Raw genomic sequence first — 24,291 nt, 5'->3', positions numbered from 1 at the left:
AAAAATTATTTCAGGGGCAGCTAGGTGGCGCAGTGAATGGAACACTGGCCCTGGAATCAGGAAGGTCTGAGTTCAAATCCAGTCTTAGACACTTGACACACTAGCTGTGTGACATTGGGCAAGTCACTTAACCTCAAATGCCTTGCCTTCCCCCCCTCCAAAAAAAATATTTCAGAAACGTGCCTACTTCTAAAGTGAAATTATAGTAAATCATAAGACTTTTATTTCTTAAATTATTTTGTTAAACATATTTTTATACTATCCATGTTGCAAAAGAAAACACAAAACAATAAAAATAAAGATTTTTTTAAAAGTATACCTCAATCTGTATTCAGAGTTCATCACTTCTCTCTCTGGAGGTAGATAGCATTTTTCATTATGGGTTCTTCAGAATTGTGTTGGATCACTGCTTTGATCAGAACAGCTTAGTCTGTCACGGTTGATTATACTAATAATATTGCTCTTACTGCATATGATGTTCTCCCATAAACCACAGGATTTTTAGAGCTGGAAGGAGCCTTAGAGACTAATCCAAACTCCCCTCCCCATTTTATAAATGTAGAAAATAGTCTATCTCTACTCATAAAAACACCATTCTGGTTGAGGCCCTCATCACCTCTTAACTTAGACTATTGTCATAGTTGTCAAAATGGCCTCCTACCTCAAATGTTCCCTATGCAATCCATCCCCCCCACTCAGCTTTCAAAGGCATTTTTCTTTTGCATAGGCCTCTCACCCTCTTTCCACCGTACTCCTAACTCCAGGTTAAACCTCTGTGTTTCTCTCCTACCTCCAGGGCACTCCATCTCCCATACCTTTTATAGTGACCACTCCCCTTACCTCTGCCAGCTCTCCCACCTCACCTTCAACTTTTAGCTCCCTTCACTTCCTTCTAGACAGCTCAAGCACCACCTTCTGCAAAAGAATTTCCCTAGTTCCTTCTCTTGTAGGTATTTAGTTGTCTGCATACCATCTCCCTTTTTAGAATGTAAGCTCCTTGAGGGCAGTTACTATTTTTGCCTTTCTCTGTTTACCCAGGCGCAGTGCCTGGTACATAGTAAGTGCTTAATAAATGCTTCTTGACTTGACTTGATGGTAGTGAGAGCATTGTTAAATAAGAGTACTCTATTTGACTTGAATAGAGAACGACTTGGGCTTGAATCTCACATGGGACAGTCATTTAATCTGTTTGGGTTTCAGTTTCCTTAACCATCAAATGGGAATAATAATATTTGATGTATGAAATAGGGATAATAAGCCTTTAACCTCGAGGCTAAGATGAGCTAACATGTTAAAACACTATATACATGTCCGATAATATTACTGTTGCTTTCAATTTACTGATTTGCACAGAGGGTGAACAAAAAGCTTTGTAAATTGTTAGCAGAATGCATACCGTTTCATTTCTACTGAAGGTGCTGTAGGCAATGCAGGTTGCCACACACATGAAAATGCTGGCTACCATTTTTAAAGGAACTGTTTTTCTTTAACCAGGAAAGTGAGCCAAATAAGAAAAATATGTTTAGAAAGGTTGTATCAATTATTGTTGCAGACTCACCAATACAAATTTTATTTTCTCTTTCTCTTAGATCTCTCCAAGAACAGATTGATTGAAGTTCCCATGGAATTGTGCCATTTTGTATCTCTAGAGATACTAAATCTGTATCACAATTGTATCAAAGTTATTCCAGAGGCCATCGTCAACTTGCAGATGCTAACTTACTTAAATTTGAGGTAGGTTAACTGAACAGACTTTTAAGGGGGGAAAAAGGGCAGATTGGCATTTTTTAAACAAATAATAGTCATACTTTGATTTCCCACATTTTGATTTTTAAATTTGTTAAGGTTGTCAATATTGTTTTAGGCTTACCTGAACATAGCCATGAGTGTTTTTGTTTCTGTTTTTTATTTTAAATTATATTATATTGTCCACACTTTTCTTCCTTTGTATTTGTGGTCTTTATACTGGATGGCTTATAGTATTTATAGAGGAGATTACTATGGTTGTTCATTTTGCCATAGCCTCTCATTTCCCTCCCTCCACACTCCTCTTTGTCTAGAAATACATAAAGATCTGATATACAGGGGCAGCTAGGTGACACAGTAAATAGAGCACTGACCCTGGAGTCAGTTGGACCTGAGTTCAAATCTGGCCTCAGACACTTGACACACTCACTAACCGTGTCACCTTGGGCAAGTCACTTAACCCCAATTGCCCTGCCTTCCCCCTTTCAAAAAAAAAAGGAAAATAAAAGGAGAAAAAGAAAGAAAAAGATCTGATATACAGTTGGATAAACAACCTCTAGAAGTTGGTTTTGTGTGTGTGTGTGTATATGTGTGTGTGTGTGTGTGTGTGTCCTGGATGGACAATGTAAATGGACACACACAAAATTGAACCCAAAATTCAATTGGCACAATGGATTTCTTTGGGAAATTGCAAATTTCTTCTTAGTACTCTACACTCAAATATAGCCTCAGAGTCAGGAAAGAAGAGAGCCAGGTGTGAATGAAAAATTTAGTTGTGGAGAAAAGTTTTCTCTTTACCCTTTTCCATTGCTTTCTTTGAGCTCTCTTTCAAGTTCTTTAAAGCTTTCCCTTATGATACTTGTTGGCCTTTGTTCTCATGCTGTTATTTGGCCTTATATAGAATTTATTGCATGTTTTGGGCTACAATATTCACAAGTAACCTGACTGAGCAGACCTAGTACAGGCATGGCCAGGGCTGCTACTGACCTTGTATACTATGTACAGACACTTTGCCAATTTAGAGCCTATCTAGGCTTCTCTGGCCAACTCAGCCATGCAGGTTGGATTCCTTGGGAGACAACTATTCCAAGTCTTTGCCAGTCCTCAGCTGAGTTCCCTGATCTTTTTATATGCACACGGACTATCTCAAGTCTAAAAAGAGTACTGCCAGGGCCTCTAGGTAGCTCAATGAGTAAAGTGTTGGTGCTGGAGTCAGGAGGACCCAAGTTTGGTTCCGGCCTCAGACACTTAACACCCACACACAAAAAAACGAGCCGTGTAACCTTGGGCAAGTTACTTAATCCCAATTGCCCTCCAAAAAGCAAAAAAAAAAAAATTAACTTTCAGGGCAGCCAGGTAGCACAGCGAGTAAGAGCACCGGCCCCAGTGTCGGGATAACCTGGGGATCAAATCTGGGCTCAGACACTCAGCACCACACCCAGAAATAACTGGCCGTGTAACCTTGAGCAAGTTACTTAACCCCGATTGCTTTAAAAAAAAAAAGAGTACTGCCTTACCTTTCTTCTCTCTGTGATCTTCTCCTTATATCCTGTCATTTATCAAGTGGTTGGAGGCCGACTTATCTGATCAGAAGTCCCTCTCATCACTTTCCTGCAATATAGTGAAAATGTCTAAAATTTCTCTATATCAGATATCATAAACTCCATGGAAGAATTTGTTCACATAAATTTGAATTGCTCAAAACTTCCTGGGGCGGCTAGGTGGCACAGTGAATAGAGCACTGGCCCTGGAGTCAGGAGGACCTGAGTTCAAATACGGCCTCAGACACTTAACACAAAAAAAACTAGCCATGTGACCTTGGGCAAGTCACTTAACCCCAATTGCTCTCCAAAAAGCAAAATTAAAAAATGCTTCCTGTCTACTATTGAGAGCCATTTGTTAAAGTCAATGAAATAATGTATGTAAAGTATCACAATGTTTTGAAAGCTAGCTACTATCTGATCTCAATTTATTCTGTATTCTAATCTGCCTTCATTTGTCGTAAGTAACAAAACAGATAATCCCTTGCTTGATAAATCCTTGTTTTTCTAGGTTGCTAGATCATTGGCCATTTAAATGTTATAATAATAACTTGTTCTTATGCAATGTTGTATAGACTGCAATGTGATTTTATATACATTATCTCATTTGATTCATACAACAACTCCATGAGCTAGGCAGAGAAGCTGTTTTCTGAATTTCTAAACTTGAGGCATCTGAAGGCTAGAGAGTTAATTGAGTGGCCCATATTCATATAGCTGGCTAGTGAGAGAGCCACGATCATAATCCAGCCTTTTCTGACTCTTGTGACAGAATTGAATAATTTTTTAAGGAATCTAAAATTCATGTTATGAGGCTATAAGCATGAAGATTTAATATTAAATCTTTTTGCCAATGAAATGCTCAGAAAGATTGTAACATTGTATCACATTCAAATGCCAAGGCATTTCACTTTCCTTAGACATTGAATTTAATTAAAATATGTCTCAATAATCCAGGCTTTAAAATTCAGCATTCGTTAAGCAGGTATTATGATCAAAAGCACTGTGTTAAGGATAGGGGATACAAAAGAAAAATAGATAAGCCCTGCTCTCAAGGAACTCATCTAATCATGTGATAGGGGAGACAACCTGTCTGGGGGTTTCAGTCACAAGTGAGATCACTTGGGATGCAGGACCAAACAAATGGAAATGGTGCTTTTTTTACCATCGTCTCCACTGATAAAACCCTATCAGTTTCTGATGTCAGACTCTTTGCAGCACCCAAGACACTGGTGACTAGAGCTCTTTTCTGGGTCTCAGGCAGCTGTGGGTGTAGCACCTGCAGGAGCAGTTGTCGGGCTGCATCTCCACAAGGCCTGCTTCTGAGTATGATTACTGAGGCTGGAAGCATCTCTCTTTCCCAGGCTCTTAGGTTCAGGGTGCTGGACTCTCTATCAGTGTCTGAGGGGAACATACGGGACTTGTCAAGGTGGTTGTGGTGGTTTGTTTTGCCTGTCACATGCTATGTCCTGTTTCTCCTTCAGGATTCCTGGAAAAAGCAGTTTTATGTTACCCCCTGCTCATTAAAATACAGTGGTTCTCCATGACTGCCTGGATCAAATTTAAAGTGCTCCTTTTGACATTCAAAGCCTTTTGTAAGCATTCCTCACTGCCCCCTCCCCACTCTTCCTACACCTCTCCCTCCCCCCATGTTCTTTGCTATTCAGTGACACTGACCTTCTTGCAGTTCCTCAAAAAAGACATTCCATCTCCCATCTCTAGGCATTTTCTCCACCTATCTCCAATGCAAGGAATGATCTTTATTTCCATTGCCTTGCTTTCTTGACTTTCTTCAAGTCCCAGCTAAAATCCCACCCTCTTGGGGGGACAAAAAGCCTTTCCTGATTCCTTTTCATTCTGGTGTCTTCCCTTTCTTGATAATTTGCAGTCTATCTTGTATCTAACTTGTTTATACATAGTTATTTCGATGTTCTGTCTCCCATTCGATTGTGAGTTTCTGGAGAGTGAACCCTTTCTTTTGCCTCTTATTAATTTATTTATGTTGTCCTTAGGGCTTAGCACAGAGCCTGGCACAAAGCAAACATTATTGACTTTGATTAACTTGCTGCTTCAACTAGGCTGGTTTGACTGCCTGCCATGTGACTAGCAGTTGGTGAAGATGGCTGGTCGCTTGTCCATAAGAGTTTCTTCCCCATGTGATGACTCGGAGGACTGCTCTGCAAGTGGGATGGTGGTCTGGCTCTTACTGCTTATCTACCTTTTGGGGCAGTTGGTCAGTAGTTGTCTGTGGTGGTGTTGAAAAAAGTGGGCTCTGTCTCCACAACAACTTCTCCCCTCAATGACAGTAGAGGTTAAATTGGAAACAGGTCCAGGGGTTAGGGCATGAGATTGCCAAGGCTCTTGGGTTTGTTGTACTGGGCTATCATTATTGGGGTCTGAAGGGAGATGGTAGTCAAGGGGGTGGTGGTGATTTCACTTGTGAGGAGTGATAGAACAGCATAAATAGGAAGTGTTTCTGGATAAAATATTAACTTTTAGCTTGTGAAATGATTCAGGAAATGTCATATGTATCTATTTGCAATAAGAGTAACAATGAGAAAATGTTCATTGTAAGTAATTAAATTGTTTCTGATATGTACAATAATATTCACTAGTAAAGAAAGGATTTTACATGATTTATCATGTCATCAGTCCTAGCAACCAATAAGAGTTCAATATGATATGATAATCATGTTATTCTATCCTCTTTGAATAAACTGTGATAAAATATTAAAATCTATTCATTTTACTCTTACTTCTACCTATGCAAATAAAAACCAAAACTGTCCTACAGTCTTTTAGGAACAATAAAATCGTCACTTTCCCATTGTTTTCGGAACTTATGTCTTATGGAAGGTAGGGAAAAACTTCTTATCTTCTATCTAGAAGCAAGAGATGTCACAAATTGAGACCCTCACAAATCCCTGAAAGTCGTATTATCTCCAAGACCATAGTTCAGACATAATTCTATAATCCAGGCAACAGTGTTTCTATATGTGTGCATACATTAAAACCCCACTAATTCAGACTGACAATTGGGGGATAGATAAAAACTATTTCTCTAATACTCTTCCATTTACATGAAAGCGTATTGCAGAACTATTGTTTTTATTATTTTCAAATACATACAGTAACTCAAATGAAAGAAGGAATATTAAGGTTGGGAGAAAAATCTGTCTTCCTTCTTTCTCTCTTTCCTTCTTTGATTTTTCATTACTTTTATTTTGAGGGTAATTTGAAATAATGAAAAGAGCCTTGGATTTTGGAGGCAGAAGCCATGGGATCACATCATAGCTACACTTTTTTTGCACCATCTGACTGCGAGGAGGTCATGTGACTTCTTTATGCTTCAGTTTCCCCATCTATAAAATGGAGATAATAATAAAACTCATCATGTAAGCCTTTGATGAGTCCTCTCTTAGCTTTAGTTTTCTCATCAGTAAAATGAGAGAGTGGGACTAAGTGACCTTACTTATTACCCTTTTAGCTTTAGAGCTATGATCCTCTGATCTTCATCAATAGAATTCTTTCAAGTGTCTTATAAATTTTCTGACCACTGTATAGGTATATACTAATCTAAATACAGACTGTGTAAACTAGGGATTCCTTGGGACTTAATTTAATTAAGAATTGATAAGAATAATTTGCTAACATAGATGTTTATTAAGCTAATGCTTAAAACCAATTTGTTCTCTTAAACACTTAAGAATTTCTCTTCTGATTTTGTTTACGTTATTAATTTACTTTGCATTAAACTTCTACCCTCTTCCATAGGTAAACCTCAGCCTAGCGCCTTTTAGAATAATCATAGCTTTTATACTATTGGAACCTGAATTAATAAAAATCTTTTGGAGTATTTCCAAATTTTGTTTATCATCTAATTAAGCATATATTTAAAACTAACAACTCTGTGCTTTCTTCCACATTCAACATTTATTATTCCACATTGTGGGGATTTGAGGACAAAAATGAAACAGTCTCTGTTTTTATGAACCTTAAATTTTATGTATCTTGAGAGGAAAAATGACCTACTTAGCTGGATTAAACCCATTGGACAGATTCTAAATTGACTCTAGCCTTCAGGTAGGAATTTTCATCTTGAGTCCATGGAAATGGATAGGGAAAAATTATATCTTAATTTTAACATAATTGATTTCCTTTGTAATTGATTATATTGAAATTAAGATATAATTTTATATAATCTGATTATGTTTTACATTATTTGATTTTATTATATGCATTTAAAAACATTATTTTGAGAAGGGGGTCTTTAGGCTTCACCAGACAGCCAGAGGGATCCATGACACAAAAGAGATAAAGAACCTCTACTCTAGGAATGTCCAAAACAGCCTGTACATAGTATATACTCAATAAATATTTGATGATAATAGTTAGAGATTAATAGCTTAACTAGATTGTTATGTGTGGCATGTTCCCTGAGAGATGGATAGTGACTTTAAATGCTGAATGACTTTGTGCCAATAAAATGGATCCTTGCCCAGAAATAATTAAGTTTGAAGGTAGAGAAATGTTTAATCAGCATGAGAAGATCTTTACTGGGACAAAGTATTTAACATTTTAAAGTTTCATATTTTCTAAGATGATAGAAATATTAGACATAGAGAAAGTATTCTTTAGTTGAAGTTTATATAGTGTGCATTTAGAGAATCCAGGATTTTTAATTGCCTCCAGCCACATTCACACTCAAAGGTTATGTTTATTTAGTAAATGTGTGATCATGTCTCCTTGCTCTTATAAAGTGTCTTATTCCAAGAAATGTGGCCAAGAATAATAAAAATGATCAGCTGTTACTACCAAATAGGAACAAACACCTTGGGCTTGTGAATAACACTCAAAAGTGTCTTAAAATTTAACATCTGTTTTAAAAGCTTTAATGAGGCAATTTGGTGATACTGTTTAGAAATCTTAGAACTTTAAGTTGTAAGGGACTCCATATGTTGTCCAGGCCAGCCCTTGCTCCTAATATCACTACCAAATGTTCATCTAAGCCTTTGCTTGAACACCTCCCTTTGGATTCTGATTTTGTCATCCACACCATTAGCAGTCTTTCCAGATTCATCTAAATCATGGAAAACCCAACCTTGCAGAGGGTCGGAGTCTGCAGCCTGCACCAGGTCACCAAATACTCTCCTCAAACTTTAAATTCTTCCATTAATCAGCACTTTGTTAAAAGCAAGTTTTTCAACAAGTTAATAATCCTCTCAAGTGTGTGCTCATCTAGTCTACATTTTTCTGTCTTTTCCATGAGAATAAAATGGGAGACTTTGTTAAAAGTCTTACTGAATTCTAGGCCTCATGATGTAGTGAAAACAACAGCAACATAGAAATTGAGGTTGGAAGACCATTCATTTAATGGCTATTAAGTATTTACTATGTGTGAATTTATACTTTCAAGATCACTGATCTATAGTTTCCAGAATAATTTCCTTCCTTCTTCATTTTGAAAATTTTATGAATATGAAACTACTTCTTCTCTTATTTCTATTTCTCTTTCTAAACTTAGAATACATTCCAGTAGACTCAAACTCAATGACATTACAACTATTTCATCTGCTGGTTCTTTCAGTACTTATAGTTGATCTGGACCAAGAAACTTGAATTCAGTTAAAGCATACAGAAACTATAGGGGCACAGTGAATTGAATTCTGACCTTAAATCTAGAAGACCTGAATTCAAATGCCATATCAAACACTTACTAGCAAGCTGTGTAATGATGGGCAAGTCACTAAACCTCTACCCACATCAGTTTCTTTATCTATAACATAGCACCTACCTCCAAGGGTTGTTGTGAGAATCAAATGAGATAATATTAGTAAAGCATTTTACAAGACTTAAAGAGCAATATTAATGCTATTATTGTAATAATGCCAGTTGTTATTATTATTCATATAATATAGTAGAATAAACACAGGGATTAAAATCAGGAAACTTACTTGGGTTTAAGTCCTGATTCTGCTGTTTGCTACTTGGATGACCATGGACAAGTCATTTAATTTCCCTAAATTTCAGCTTTCTTAATTTGTAAAACAAATGATAATAATAATACAATACTCCTAGCATGAAAGAGATGTTGTGAGGATTTATACTTTATAAAGTGTAAAATGATCTATAAACATTTTAATTACTATCTTCTCCAGGACTTTCTTTTCCTCTTAGTTATGCATGCATATCTCTTTCTTGTCTGAAGATTATTCTTAACAGGAAAAATAAAAGGAACATAAGAGATGAATGGTTTTACTCACTCTCTGCCCTCTTTGAAAATTACAGCATCAGCTCTTGTGAAGTGTACCTTCCAAAAAATCAAATTCAGTGTCAAAATATAATACAGTAGGTCAGCATCTGTTGTACTAATTGATCAATAGATATTTATTAATTGCTTACTATATTCCAGGTACTACAAGTTCTTGGAAATAAAAAGAAAAGGCAAACAGTTCCTGACCTCAGAAAGCTTACATTTTAATGAGTGGTAAAAACATATGCATATAAATATGTGCACACGTGTGTGTGTATGTGTGTATAAAGTCAGTTTGCTTAAATCAGTACATATAAGGTGCACACAGAATAATGTCAGAGAGGAAAGCACTAGAAGTTGGGGGGACCAGAAAGGCCTACTGTACTTGAACCAAGTCTCAAAGGAAACTAAGGATAAGGAGCATTCCAGACATGAAGAACAGCCAGTCTAAAGACATCAGGATAGGCAATAGAGGGTTTTTGTGTGAGGAACATAAAATAGGACATTACTTTTGAAATGTAGAGTATGTGTAGGAGAGTAATGTGTAAGAAGCCTGGAGAGGTAGGAAGGGGCCAGGTTGTAAATAGCTTTAAGGGTAGAAGGACATTATATTTAATCCTAGAGGTAATAAGGAAACATAAAAATTAATAGAGAGGGTGACTTAGGCCCATGCTTTAGGAAAAGCACTTTGGTGGTAATATGGAAAATGGATTAGAGTGGGGAGATATTTAAAGTAGAGAATCCAGTTAGAGAGCACAATAGTCTAGACAAGAAATGATGAAGACCAGAACAAAAATGGTGGCTGTGTGAATGGAGAGAAGGGAATATATGGAAGAGATATTGTGGAGAAAGGAAATTACATGATTTGGCAGCGGACTAGCTATATGAGCAAGATTGAGGAGTTTGAAGATGACACCTCCACTGAAAAAATGTCAGTGACTGGGGAATGAGAAGCACTTTGGTACAGAAAGTTACAGGGATGATGATTGGGGCCGTAGGGGAGTTGATTAACATATCCCATCCATGGACAGTGGCAGAATTGATTTGATCATGGTTCTAGAATTTGAGGGGTTGGGAAGGATATGCACCCAGCAGCCAGGTAATAGGAGAGGAGATGTCTGGAGAGCAGGGAGAGAAGTGAAACGTTAGTGGCCAGGGCTTTTCTGACTGAAATACTGGTCCCGCAAAAGCAGACACCAACCAGGACCTTGGGGTCCCAGCATGGAAGCTTCTTCAGGGCAGCAAGGCAGCTGGCAAAGTCTGGGGAAGTCATGAAAGAAGAAAATAGGGAGTAAACTGAACATGTAGACAAGAGAAATATGCTTAGAAATTTTAGAAGTCTTTGAATTGCATAGTACATATTTTGCTTCTTCTCAGAGAGTCCTAGGATTTTATCAGTTTTCAAACAAATTGAAAGGGTTATAAAACTTTTGACAGTAAGGATCCCTATTCTCTCGGCAGAACCCTAGAGTAAAGATGCTCTGAATTAAGCCCTAGTGTGTTTATTAGAAGCCCCAGTCACCTAAAGAGCAGAGGAATGAATTCTCAGAAATTCCCTTTAAAGGGAAGGGAAGCTTCTTGGATAACACTCTTATTATACTGTAAAAGGAATCTTTCCTTTGGCTGTTTGCTGTTGCAGTCTGTCATCCTTCTTGGCTGCTGAAGTAATGCCGTTTCCTTCTGGTGGTATAACCTGTATCCCTGCATTCTTTTGGGGATTGGCCTGGGAAAAGATATTCATATCACCTCCTAGAAATACAGACCTCTACCTGTGGGCCTGGGAGAGGCACACTGGTTTTAGGATCTCCTCAGAAGTCACTGACTTTTTTTTTTTTTTAAAGAAAGCCAGCTTTGTTTTTAAGACCATCAAACTAAAAGTTATTTTGCATTGGCTGTCTTCATACCATAGAACTGTGCCTTCTTCTCATAATGATGTTTCTGAGGGACTCTATACTTTCAAAACATTGCTTATATTCTGGGTCTCCAAAGACTCATTTTTTATCTGTATGACTTTGACCAAGTGACTTAACTTTTATGGTCATTAATTTCCCCATCCAGTTTTAAATCTCTGATCCTATGAAAGACTCAGTGGTTGTTTTATTTCTTATCCAAGTAGATAAAACACCAGTACAAACACCAGAGTACAACTTCTCTATCCATTGTGGAAGGTCTGATCTTATTCAGAGTTAAAAGTCAGAATCCTTCAGAAAAGCCATTTTGAAATGGGCGAGGGTGTCTGGGGAAGGAACATTTGCAAGCAAAACAAACATCTTGATCCTGAAGGAGAGGAATAAAAGAAAATAAATAGAAACTGTGGGGCTGCCCACCATTTCTGGAAAGGCTGAACAAATTGTGGCATATGAATGAAATATTGTGCTGTAAAAAATTATGAAAGAGATGATTTCAGAAAATCTGGGGAAGTAAGAATTGAAAAAGAATGAAATAAGCAGATTTAAGAGAAAAGTTTATAAAACAACACAATGAAAGAGAAACAGCTTTTAAAGGCTTAGGAACCCTGACCAAATCAATGGCACCATGTCCCCAGAGTATCTATAATGAAGCACGTGACCCACCTCCTGACAGAGACTATCATGTCTCAATGTGCAGGGGAGAAAATACGTTTCTGAACATGGCTACTGCATGGATTTGTTTAGTTTGACTATTCTTATTTGTTTCAAAGGTTGTTATTTTATTTTTCCATTGGAGGTTAGAGAAGAGGGGGGTTAGCAATAGAGATGCCAAAATAGGGACATTAGACCTTTTTTTTAATGCAGAGAAAAGTGGTGCACACGGATAATGCCAGCTACTGGGGAGGCTGAGGTTGGAGGAATGCTTGAATTCTTTTTTTTTTTTTGGCTTTTTGGAAGGGGGGGGGGGCAAGGCAATTGGAATTAAATGACTTGCCCAAGGTCACACAGCTAGTGATAGGTGTCTGAGGCTGGATTTGAACTCAGGTCTTCCTAACTGCAGAGCTGATGCTCTGTTCACTGTGCCATCCAGTCACCCCAATTATACACACACACACACACACACACACACACACACACACACACACATATGTATATACATGAGGGGGGAGGGCTGGGCAATTGGGGTTTAGTGACTTGCCCAAGGTCATAGGGCTAGTGAGTGTTAAGTGTCTGAGGCTGGATTTGAACTTAGGTCCTCCTGACTGCAGAGCTGGTGCTCTATTCACTGCGCCACCTAGCCACCCCGGAATGCTTGAATTCTTGAGTTCTAGTTGCCATGGGCAATGCCAGTCAGGTGTCCACACATGATTCAGCATCAGTATGGTGAGCTCCAGAACATGGAGCTACCAGGTTGCCTAAGGAGAGGAGAACCACTTGCTTAGGTCAGAAAAGGAGTGACCCAAAGCCCCTTTATCAGTCTGTAGAGGGATTAGACCCATGAGTAGACCCTGTACTTCCAACTTGGGTGAAATAGGGAGACATAGCCTCTCAAATATAAAAAATAAAATGCACAAAAAGAGAACATAAGGAAATTCAGAAGGAAGCACAGAGAAGCTTGAAAATAATATACTGAATTTATGCTTTTAAAAATATTTTTAAAACAAAAATTATGAAATGGACACTCATGGTTTAATCTCCACTCCTCTTCTTATATTCAGATACGTATGTGCAAATTTCCATTCTGGGTAAGTAGTACTTAGGTCAGAATAAAAATAAGATTATTTACAAATGAAGTGAGTGAATGTGGAGAAGGCAGTGTTTTATAAAATGGCACGCACTGAGTAAATATATATACTGCTAGTCATGTTGCTATAGGAAACGCATCAGGTATTTGACAGTAATTTCACAGCAGAACACCTGGCCCCTCCTCCTCTTCTTCTGCAAGTTCCTTAAAGCTTAAGGGTAATGTGTACTAACCAGCTATTTTCCATTATGCTTAGAGGCAACTGTAGTTGGTGGTCTCCTGGAGAGGTTTCACAGTACTTACTGGTAAATTATTATCAAGAAATGTGCTCCCTGCATATGGTAATTTAGCAGGCTGTTGAGTCAATGAATAAATAGCTGGATATTTCTTATCAGATTCCATTCCATTTAGCACAGCCTATATTTGGTAAGACTGTTATAGGGGTTTTTTTCATTGCGTATATCACCTGACCATAGAAGTTCCAACTATACAGAGTAGTGCACATGCTGAAGATGGACAGTGAAGACATAGAAGAGTGGCATTATGGGTTTAGGAACTAGGTCATTGATAGAATGTGTTGGTTCTGATCTCACCTCTATCACTACATACTTGGACTGTTCTATCAAATGGAGGCTAATATCTAACCCAATCCTATCTTTTAAAGTTATGAGAATTGTCCATGTACATCTCAAACCATTTATGACTGAGAAGATAAATCTTGCAGTCACTTGAGGCACATAAAGGTTAAGTGACCTTCCCTAAGTGACATAGCTGCAAGCATCAGGGGCAGGATTTAAACATGTTTTCCTGTCTCCAAGCCCAGCAATCATTCTACTATACACAATTGATTCTGTCCTCTATGGTATCTTATGAAAATATACTATGTAATCATAATCTTCTCCCTCCCACCAAAGAGCTCTATACATAGTAGGGTCTTAGTAAATGTCTGTGGAAAGAAAGAATGACAGGGCGGCTAGGTGGCACAGTGAGTGAAGCGCCGGCCGGCTGGCCCGGGGGTCAGGAGGACCGGAGTTCCGTTCCAGCCTCAGACACTTAACACCCACACACAAAAACTAGCCATGTAACCTTAGGCAAGTTACTTAACCCCAATTGCCCTCCAAAAAAAAAAAAAAAAGAAAGAATGAGACCAAATTTAAATGCCTCTTTTCTGTGTTATTTTAATAAAATCATAAAATTTTCAAGCCGGTAACTTGCTGAGTCACTGTAAAATAATTTTACCATTATCAATTATTTCTCACATGCCTACTAAGTACACTGCATGGCAATAGACATAATTAGTTATTACAGATGAGGAAAAAATAAAGCAGGAGACAGAGAAAAGATATGTGCAAACTTGTTAGCTAGTATGGATTTTTTGAAATTAGCAAAGTGAATTAGTCTCTTGTACAGATTAGTCAACTATGAAATTTTAATTAAAAGTCCCCTATCACATTCCATACCCATTAAGGCAGTTTAAAAACCTTGAAAAGAAATGTGCTATTTTTCCCCATAATCCAACATATAAAGCTTAGTAAATTTCCACATTTTTTCCTTTGATTATTGTTCACTCATAAAACCCCTATGGTGGCAAAGCCTTCATAAGGGGTAGAATTGAAAGATTTCTTAGTGCCTGGAAAATGTGGAAGGTGAATATGTATGTTTTCCTTTGCAGACTCATTAGTGAAATTCTTCAAACTCCTATTCAAAGAAACATAGGCTTGGAAGCGTAATAAAAGCCCAACATCTTCTTGATGCCATATTTGTATGGAATAGGGGGTGAGGCTTGTATTTATTATATGCAATAGTCATGAAACTAATCATGAAAACCATTCTTCATATGACGGAAACCATTTGGGTAAGAACTTATCAGTCTTTGGGTTTCTCTTTTTAAACAGGGTTCGTATGCAGAAAGTGCTTGTTTGTGCCTGCCTGCCCTTCCTAGTGCATATAGCTGCCATGTTAGGGAAGAGGCAGGAACGGTAAGGGAGGCAGCAGGACATGAAAGAGTCCAGTTCTTTAAAGATTTTGACACAAATTTGGTGTCATTTTGTTTGAATGAGGACTTAACATGTGGACTGTATGTAGCACTTGTCTTTGAAGCTGTTGTGTTTAGTATTGATAATAATTATAGTAAGCAATCAAGTTTTAAGATGTTTTTCAAGATTGCTTTACCTTCAATGGAAAGAATAAGTATCTTTAGACCTCTTACGCTGCAATTGTTCATTCATTGTTGCATTTTAAACTGTAGTGAAATATATGCCATAGTCATTTCTGTGGCAAGGACTAGAAAATTTCAGTATGTGATATTAAAAATATCCTACCCCTGAAAGAATATTTTTTGCTCTGAGAACTCATAGAAAGCAAGTTTTGATAAAAATAATTCAGCCAAGAATTTCACTGTGTATCAAAAATTTAAACAGCTTTTTCTCCAGGGAGGGCATGTCAGGACAAGAATAAATGCATATTTTGTTGCAGTTGACCTAGAGAAGATTAAAGGGGCTCAGATGTTTGGGGACAAAAGAAGCAATTGTTCAAGGAGGGCAAGATCATTCTGATGGCATGTTTTTTTGTCTCTTCTCCTTGCATGGAGCACCTTGTGAGCTCCATGTGACCAAAAGAGTTCAACTTGCTCCTTGGAACTGGACGATGTGGTACCGTAGTCACTATTTATTTTGGCTCAAACCCCCCCCCCGCCCCCGCCTGCCCACCCTGCCCTGGTTTCATGAGAGTAGTTGGTGTTTCTACTGCCCATTTTGGCAGTTGATTACTGACAGATGAGGAGTGTCTGGAGATAATTTAGAAGATTGGGTTTCTTTATCCAACATTAATGATTTATTCCACTATTTGTAGCTAGACAACTCTGGCTTCACCCACCAGATTACCTAGCAAGAGAAAGAGAAGCTCAGGCACACCCAATGAAATAAAGTGCTCAGAGAGTACAAACAAAAGATATAGACCCACTTTCCATCAACAGCTCTGCTTCATTTGGAATCCATGGAGCATCATGCCTCCACCAGAATAAGATGACTACCTGATATCTTATCATGATGCAGATTGTCTCAATTTTTGATACTCAATACCTTCTCAGCTAAAAATTGGGACAGTTAGCTCTTTTGCTCTATGTAGCTTCATTTATGATTTCTTGAAATATAGCTTTGGAAATTCAGGCCTTTATAAAGCCCATTGGGATTCAAATGGAGCTACTTGACTATGCCTTAAACACAGATCACTCTGGATTTCACTGATTGGCCAACAGTAGGTCCCAGCTCAAGCCTCAGTTGGCCATTGCTTGGGTTCTGATGGCTCAGAGTAAGTATAAATAGCAGTTGTTTCTGTTATGTCCAGAAGCCCTAAGAGTCTTCCTCTCCAAGATTGATATTTTTTTTTGACTAGGTAAATGAGGCCATTTTTTTTTTGCCTCATTTCTTACCTAGCCTTAATCATTGAATGGGAGTTACTGCAGACAAACTGAGACCTGGGAAGGATCTTAGCTTTAAAAGGTCAAGTTCTCCAATTGCATCTGGAGCCATCTCTATTCATCCAATCTTTATCCTGCCACTGGACCCAGATGGTTACAGAAGAGAGAATGAGGCTGGTGATTTTACACAGCCCTGTCTCACTTAAATCCAATTCACTTGCAAGTCAAGACCACCTTCTTGATGTCATTAGTGCTCTTCAAGAATGAAGAACTACAACAGCTCCCTCAGTTACTCTCCCTCCTGATTGGAGGGCTGGGGTTTGGAATAATTGACCCCTCCCAAAGCCTTCTTTTATTGAAGGCTCAGCACTTCTCCATCAGTAGCTTTATTTGGCTTCAGGTACACAGAACATCACACTCTCCAGGCTTTTCTATTTCTTTTTATGTGTTATTTTCTCTTTGAAGACAGGAATCATCTTTATTTTTCTTATTTGTGTCCCCAGTACTTTGCACAATGCCTGACATGAACTGAATAGTAGTATAACAATCCTTTTATAGCAAGTTGAACAAACATTTTTCTCATTTTAGAGTTAAGGAAACTAAGATTTAGAGGTTGTGACTTATCAGGGGTTCCATAGTAAATTAGTGACAGTTAAGACTTTTACATTGACTATTCAAAATTTAACATACTCAAAGCAATTCCTCCCCAAATAATATCTTTCTCCCAACTTATCTATATCTGTCATCATCATTTATTCACTTATTCAACTTTAAAAACTCAGTCTTCTTGTATTCTGCCTTCCACTTCATCCTTTCTATCCAGTAAATCATCAAACCCTATTAACTGTTCCTTTTAAAATGTCTCATATTCAATATTCACAGTCTGTTTCTCTCCTTTCCCCATATTGGACTTGATTACTTCAAAACTAGCCTCTTCTACTCTGCTCTTGCCAAATTCATCTTCCTAAAAATATCAGTTTCATTCAATTCAATTTAGCAAGCATTTACTAAGTGCTTACTATGTGCTAGGTGCTTAGTGCTTGGGATACAGAAAACATAAATGAAAGATTCCCTGCCTTTAACGAACCTTCATTTTACTTGAGGGAAACAATTTGCATGCAGAATATTAATACAAAATAGGGTTACTTTCTGTGAGGAGAGTGCTGGTTGTTACTAGTCATAAGGTCCTTTAAGGTTTGCAAAGTGCTTATGTGCATCATCTCAAATGATTCTTACAACAACCCAGTGAGGTAGTTGCTATTTTTATTCCTACCTTACAGTTATGAAAACCAAGGAAGTGGTTTGCCCAAGGTCACACAGCTAGTAAGTCAGTGACAAGTATTCAAACACACATCTTGTTGAGTCAAAGTCTAACACTCTGTTCAATGAGTTGTTACCACTGAGGGGAATCAGAATAGTCTTCTTGTGGACTGTGGCACTTGAACTGAGTTTTGAAAAAAGCAGTGGATGAGATGTAGGTGGAGGTGAAGTAGGAGTGAATTCCATGACTAGACTATGGGAAAGGCACAGAGATAACTATGAGATTATCTTTTGTGTCTCAAATTTAGCACTGAATCTCTCACATAGAACATCATAAATTCTTCTTGGTAGATTGTGAACCTGGGCAATTAGAAGGGTGGTAGTGTATTCAACAGAAAAAGAGAAATTAGAGGATGGGGAGGGGAACATAATGTGTTCTATTTTGGACATATTGAATTTTATATGCCTAATAATGTCTAATAAGCAGTTGGTCTTGTGGGACTTCACACAGTCCTGGAGTTCAAGGAGTAGACCAAGACTGGATGTATGGGTATAGCAGTCATCTGCAGAGAAGGGATGATTGAACCAATGGAATCTGAAGATATCAAGAGCATTTAGAGAGAAAATAGGATCCAGGTTAAAGACTTGGAATATACCTATACTTGGAGATAAGGAACCTCAGAAGCCATGTTGTCTAACCCTCCTTCTCACTTTATAGTTGAGGAAAGAAACCAAGATTAAGTGACTTGCCGAATGTCACCAGGTTATAAGTATCAGAAGTAAGATTTGAAGTCATATGATTGTAGAGCAAATAAGGATGATGACCAAGCAAAGGAGTTTGAGAAAGGAGGTGGGGGGAACATAGTGGTAGGAGGACCAGGAATGAATGGAAACTAAGAGAAGAGAGTATCTAGGAAGAAAGAGTGATCAGCAGTGCCAGATATTACAGGGAGACTAAGAACTGAAAAAAGCTATTGGTTTTTGCCAATTAAGAAATTCATTGGTAACCTTCGGAGAGCTTTTTTACTTAAGTGATGAGGTCAGAAGTGTTGAGATATTTAAGACGCAAAAAAATGGAGGCAAACAACATATAGAATACTTTTATTTTTAGGAGGTTGGCTATGAAGAAAGAAGAGAAATAAGGTGTTAGTTTAGGGAGATGGTAGCATGTAATGCGAATGTAAATTTTAAAGATCTTCCCTGCCCCTAGGCTAAAGTGCATCTGGAGCCTGGGGTGGGAGGCTTGTTTTTCAGTAGATACTTTTTGATTGGCCAGTGGGTCCAAAAGGTTGTTACATTCTCTGAGCCAGGAGAAGGCTATATAAGCCCTGATGTGAGGCTTTGTTTTGGGGGCTCACTTTGAGAAGTGTTCTGTGATTTGATATGGATTCTGGAAAGCCATTGTCTGGAGCCCCCCCAGCTTTGAAAAACCCAGATGTTGAAACCCAGATATTGACTGGGTATGGATGTAATGGTTGGACAGTTTGGAAATCTGTCTACTTGATCTGTTTCTGTCTTGATAATTCTGCCTGTATACTTTGAAGTTCGGGGTACTGACCTTTTTCCCCTGAACAAGGTAAACGATATATGTCTGACTGATTAAAGTAAGCTTGATAACCCATTTTGAGTTGCTTTCCTTTAACAAAACAGATCTAAGAACCTGTATTGGCAGCAAACCCTGAGGACGCTTGGGGTGCTTGCTGCTACATAGCATCAAGTACAAGTTTCTCTTAAGGATCAGGGAAGTCTCCACAAACCTCCCATGGCTATACCACCTCCGAAGGTGAGAAACTTGCTTCATATTTTACCCAAAAAAAAGAGACCATTTGCCATGAACTCCCTCTTTCTTTTTTTGGGGGGTGGGGGCAATTGGGGTTAAGTGACTTACCCAAGGTCACAAGCTAGTTTTTGTGTTAAGTGTCTTGAGGCTGGATTTGAACTCAGGTCCTCCTGACTCCAGGACTGGTGCTCTATTCACTGCGCCACCCCTTTTCCCCTCTTTCTTATCTATCACTCAGATGCATTCTACCACTATCTCCTCTGTTACTCCTGTCTCATGTCAGGAAGTAGCCTTATTCTTTACCAAGGCTAACCCTGCTCAAGCAATTCCATTCCATCCCATCTCATCTCCTCCAACAGATTTCTTGTCTCCTGGCTCATTGCCTACTGCCTGAAAACATGCCCTTGTCTCCTCTATCCTCAAAAAAGCCTTACTTAATCCTTCTATTTTTGTAAATATTTTCATATATCTCTTCTGCCCTTTGTAGTTAAACTCCTTGAAAAGTGGTCTGCAATAGGTGCCTCCATTTTGTTTCCTCTAACTCTCTTTTCTAGTCTTTACAATCCAACTTCTGACTTTTATTGTTCCATCAAAACTGCCTTCTTTAGAGTTATCAGTGATCTTTTAACTTCCAAATCCAATAGGCTTTTCTCAACCTTCATTCTCCTCAACTTTTCTGTAGCCTTTGGCACTGCTGATTCCCCTCTCCGACTTGATACTCTCTCTTCTCTGGGTTTTTGGAACACCTGGTTCTCTTTGTGCCTATCTTACGGCTCATCCTCAGTGTCCTTTGCTGGATCCTTATCCAAATCACAGCTTGTAACTACAGGCATCCCACAGGGTTCTGAGCTGGGCCTTTTTCTTCTTCTAGCTTCCATGAATTTAATTACTGTCTCTGTATCTGTGATTTTTTATTCTACCTGTACCTCTCTGCTGACCTCTAGTCTTACATCCACAACTGCCTTTCAGTTTTCTCAAATTGAATGTCCAGTATACATTTTGAACTCAGCATGTCCAAGACATAATTCATTAATTTCCCACCCCAATTCTCCTCGTTACCTACTTTCCATTTTACTGTGTAGAGTAACATAATTCTCCCACTCCCTCAGGTTTGTAACCTACATATCATACTTGACTCTTCACTATCTCTCACCCCTCAATACCCAATCATCTGCCAAGGGCCTGTCTCTCACTTTTGCAGTATTCTTCAAATACTCCCACTTCTCTCCTCTGACACTGCCACTACCCTATTTCAGGTCTTCATCACCTCATGCCTGGACTACTGCAGTAGTCTGCTGGTGGCTCTGCCTGCCTCAAGTCTCTTGCCACATTAATCCATCCTCTATTCAGCCACAAAAGTGATTTTCCTAAAGCAAAGGCTCAATCATGTCATCCCCCTACTCAATAAACTGCAGGGGCTCCTTATCACCTCCATGACCAAATAGAAAACCGTCTCTTTGTCATTCAAAGCCATTTATTACCTAATACCCTCCTACCTTTACAGTATTCTTACCCCTTACTCCTTGTCATGTATTCTTCAATCCAGTGACACTATCCTCCTTTCTGTTCCCCAAAAAGACACTCCATCTCTCAACTCCAAGCATTTTAGTTCCAACAAAAATCTCATCTTCTACAATAAACCTTTCTCAAGTCTTCTTAATTCTAGTGCCTTCCCTCCTTTTTAATGATATTTTATTTTTCCCCAGTTATGTTAAAACAATTTTAATGTTTTTTTTTAAAGTTTGGAATTGCAAATTCTATCCTTTCCCCCTGCCTGAAACAGTAAGCAATCCAATATAGTGCCTTCCCTCTTTTAATTAGTTCTTCTTAATCTTGTGTACATATTTGTTATCTGCCTCATTTAGAGTGTGAGCTTCTTAAGGGCAGGGACTGTCTTTTGCCTCTTTTGTATCCCCAGTGCTTAGCACAGTGCCTGGTACAAAGTAAGCAATTAATGAATGTATACTGATTGATTGAAGAAGGGAGAAAATGGATAAGAAGACATTGAAAATTAGTGAGAGAGGGTGAATGATGGAATGGACAAACCTCCAGAGGTGACAGTAGGGGACATATTCAAAAACACAAGCAGAAAGATTGGTATTTATAAAGTTTCTTCAGAAATAGAGCAGAGGAGAGAGTGGGGGGAAATATAGAGATGTGATTTAGAATATAGGGCTAGGAAGAAGAGGGGAACCAGTGAAGAAGCTGGAATTCAGTAGTATTTAGAGATGGTAGTCAAACCCAAATTGAGGTAATAATTTAAACTCTTGATAGCTGATAAAAAAATCACCAAAAGTAAGAGTGTAGAGAGAAAATAGAAGAACTAAGAGCACTGGAAGGGAACCAAGGTAGGGAGGATGCTGCAGCAGGATATTTAGAGATAGCACTGAGGCCTTGGGTGCCTGAGAGGATGATAAAAGGAATACAGAGAAAGGAGGGCACACACACATCCACATCCTTTGTAATTCTTCATAGTTTTATTGGGAACAACTGAGTTTTGTGGCATTAAAAATCACCTCTCACACTGTCTTTGTTGACACTTCTGTAATAAGTTGCCATTGTGTGGTTTGGTTTGTAGGTTATCTCATTATTGTGCTATTCAAGGCCCTCCATGATCTGGTCCCACCCTACCTACCTAATCTTGCCTCTTACTATTCCCTGACATAAACTCTCCTATCTAGTCCTGCTAGTCTCCTCATCATACCCCAGATTTGTCATGCTTGTTGTTGAGTACAAGTTTGTTCTTTGTCTCCAGAATGTCTTTCCATCTCTCCAAGTCCTTCGTATTGTTCAAGATCTACCTCATCTCCTTTAATGAATGGTATAGTTAAATCAATACTGAAAGTGGAATTCAAAGATCTAAATTCAGATGCTGGCTCTTCTATTTGTTGTATTTGTGACCATGGGCATCATGGTGCACATTTCTGGGTAACAGTTTTCTGTTCTATAAAATATGAGGTTAGGATTGGAAGATAATTTTAAGGGCAATTTTTCTGCCTTTATTTGTATCCCCAGAATTTAATACGGTACCTAGAAACACAGTGAGTACTTAATAAATATTTGTTGATTGATGATATATCAAGTCTGGAACCTAGGATTTAGGGGATTTTATTGATTTCTAAATCCTATACTGATCTCTACCTTAAGCTTTGGTGCCTGCTCTCTGTGCCAATTTTTTTTGGTAATTTATCATATTATAACTTGTGCTGTTACCTCATCTTACAGTTTAAACTATGTACTGTAAATATATTTATCCTTGTAAACTCCTAGTAGATCACACATTGTCATTTACCCTCCTCTTGATTCTCCCTTATCAAACACTAAGCAATAAAGTAGAAATTGAATGATTGGAGAAAATGAATCAAAGACCAAGGAACTTGAGATTTAATACATCTTACACAGAAGAAAACAAGAATTGAATAAGTTTGGTTCCAGTCCTTACCAGTGACAAGAAGTGTAGTTATTATGTCGTGGTATAGCCCTATAGTACCTAAAGCCTTATTAGCAAGAATCTCAGCTAATTCTGTTTGGAACTTTCTATCTTGGAAAACTCCATAGTTTGGGAATAGGATAATGATTTGAATGATGGACTGAGGTGGATAGAGATAAAAAAAATTCAGAGTATTTCAGTTGAATGTGTGTGTAATTTGAATGTCAATAAGACATTATAAAAATATGGATAGAAGTGTGATAATTTATTTCATTGTGAAATGGGACTGCTAGTTGATATGTGTGATATGATGGGATGAATTCTAGTGTTGCATAAAAAGTAAGAGAAATTGAAAAGAGATTTTCCATGTCAAGGATCTCATCACAAAGACTGTCTATTATTGCTGACGATGAAGGGCAGTATTATCATAGGGATCATATATGGTACATAGATTTAGAGCTCAAAGCAACTAAGCAGCCATCTAGCCCAGCCTCCCCATTTTATAAATAAAGAAACTTGTGGTCCAGAGAAGTAAAAAGACTTGCCTAAAATAAAACAAGTAGAAACTCTAATTCTTTTTTTTTTTGGAGGGGGGAAGGTAGGGCAATTGGGGCTAAGTGACTTGCCCAAGGTCACATGGCTAGTTTTTGTGTTAAGTGTCTGAGGCCAGATTTGAACTTGGGTCCTCTTGACTCCAAGGCCAGTGCTCTATTCACTGTACCACCTAGCCGCCCCAAAACTCTAATTCTTAAGGTTAGATGGTGGACCACTAGGCCTTACTACTTGCCCTGCCACTGAGTCCTGTGAACCACCAGGCCTTATCATTTGCTTTGCTGTTCTGTCCTCCAGATCCTCAGGTATTGCCATTTAACAATCAATGACCCTTGGGACTTTCCTTCTCCTCTACTGGTACATCCAGTGGACCATTGGGCTTTTCTGCTTACCCTAAAGTTGAATCATCCCAAATGTCTTCTCTCTCAGTTAAAGGGTGAAGTCTTCTAAAGCAGTAACTGTCTCTCTTTTCTATTTGAATCCTCTTCACTTAGCACAGTGTTTGGCAAGTACTTTAATAGGTTTTTAAAAATTCATTCATTCCTTGTAGTGACATTTGGATTCTGTAGATCAAATCATGATACATGCTTCCTTGTGGGGGGTAGAATTGCAGAATGTTGCATATGTCTCCATATGTGGTTAGCTTTGTTGGAACAA

The 24,291-nt window shown here is 38.3% G+C and overlaps 1 protein-coding gene across 4 annotated transcripts in view; it reads left to right on the top strand.

Annotated features, from left to right (window-relative positions):
* LRCH1 (leucine rich repeats and calponin homology domain containing 1) overlaps window positions 1-24,291 on the top strand; it is a 251,035-nt gene that overhangs the window by 113,830 nt on the left and 112,914 nt on the right. For all 4 annotated transcript variants that reach the window (XM_069063692.1, XM_069063694.1, XM_069063693.1 and 1 more), the window contains exon 2: window positions 1,590-1,734. In XM_069063692.1, coding sequence (XP_068919793.1) covers window positions 1,590-1,734 — 145 coding nt within the window. The remainder of the gene's footprint in view (window positions 1-1,589; window positions 1,735-24,291) is intronic.

The sequence above is a fragment of the Petaurus breviceps genome, unplaced genomic scaffold (assembly GCF_028583685.1).
Source record: "Petaurus breviceps papuanus isolate PSGF00001 unplaced genomic scaffold, PetGlider_PUasm1.0 90594, whole genome shotgun sequence".
NCBI lineage: Eukaryota > Metazoa > Chordata > Mammalia > Diprotodontia > Petauridae > Petaurus > Petaurus breviceps.
The sequence above is the reverse complement of the archived record's forward strand: the minus strand, read 5'-3'. Positions and strand labels throughout refer to the sequence as shown.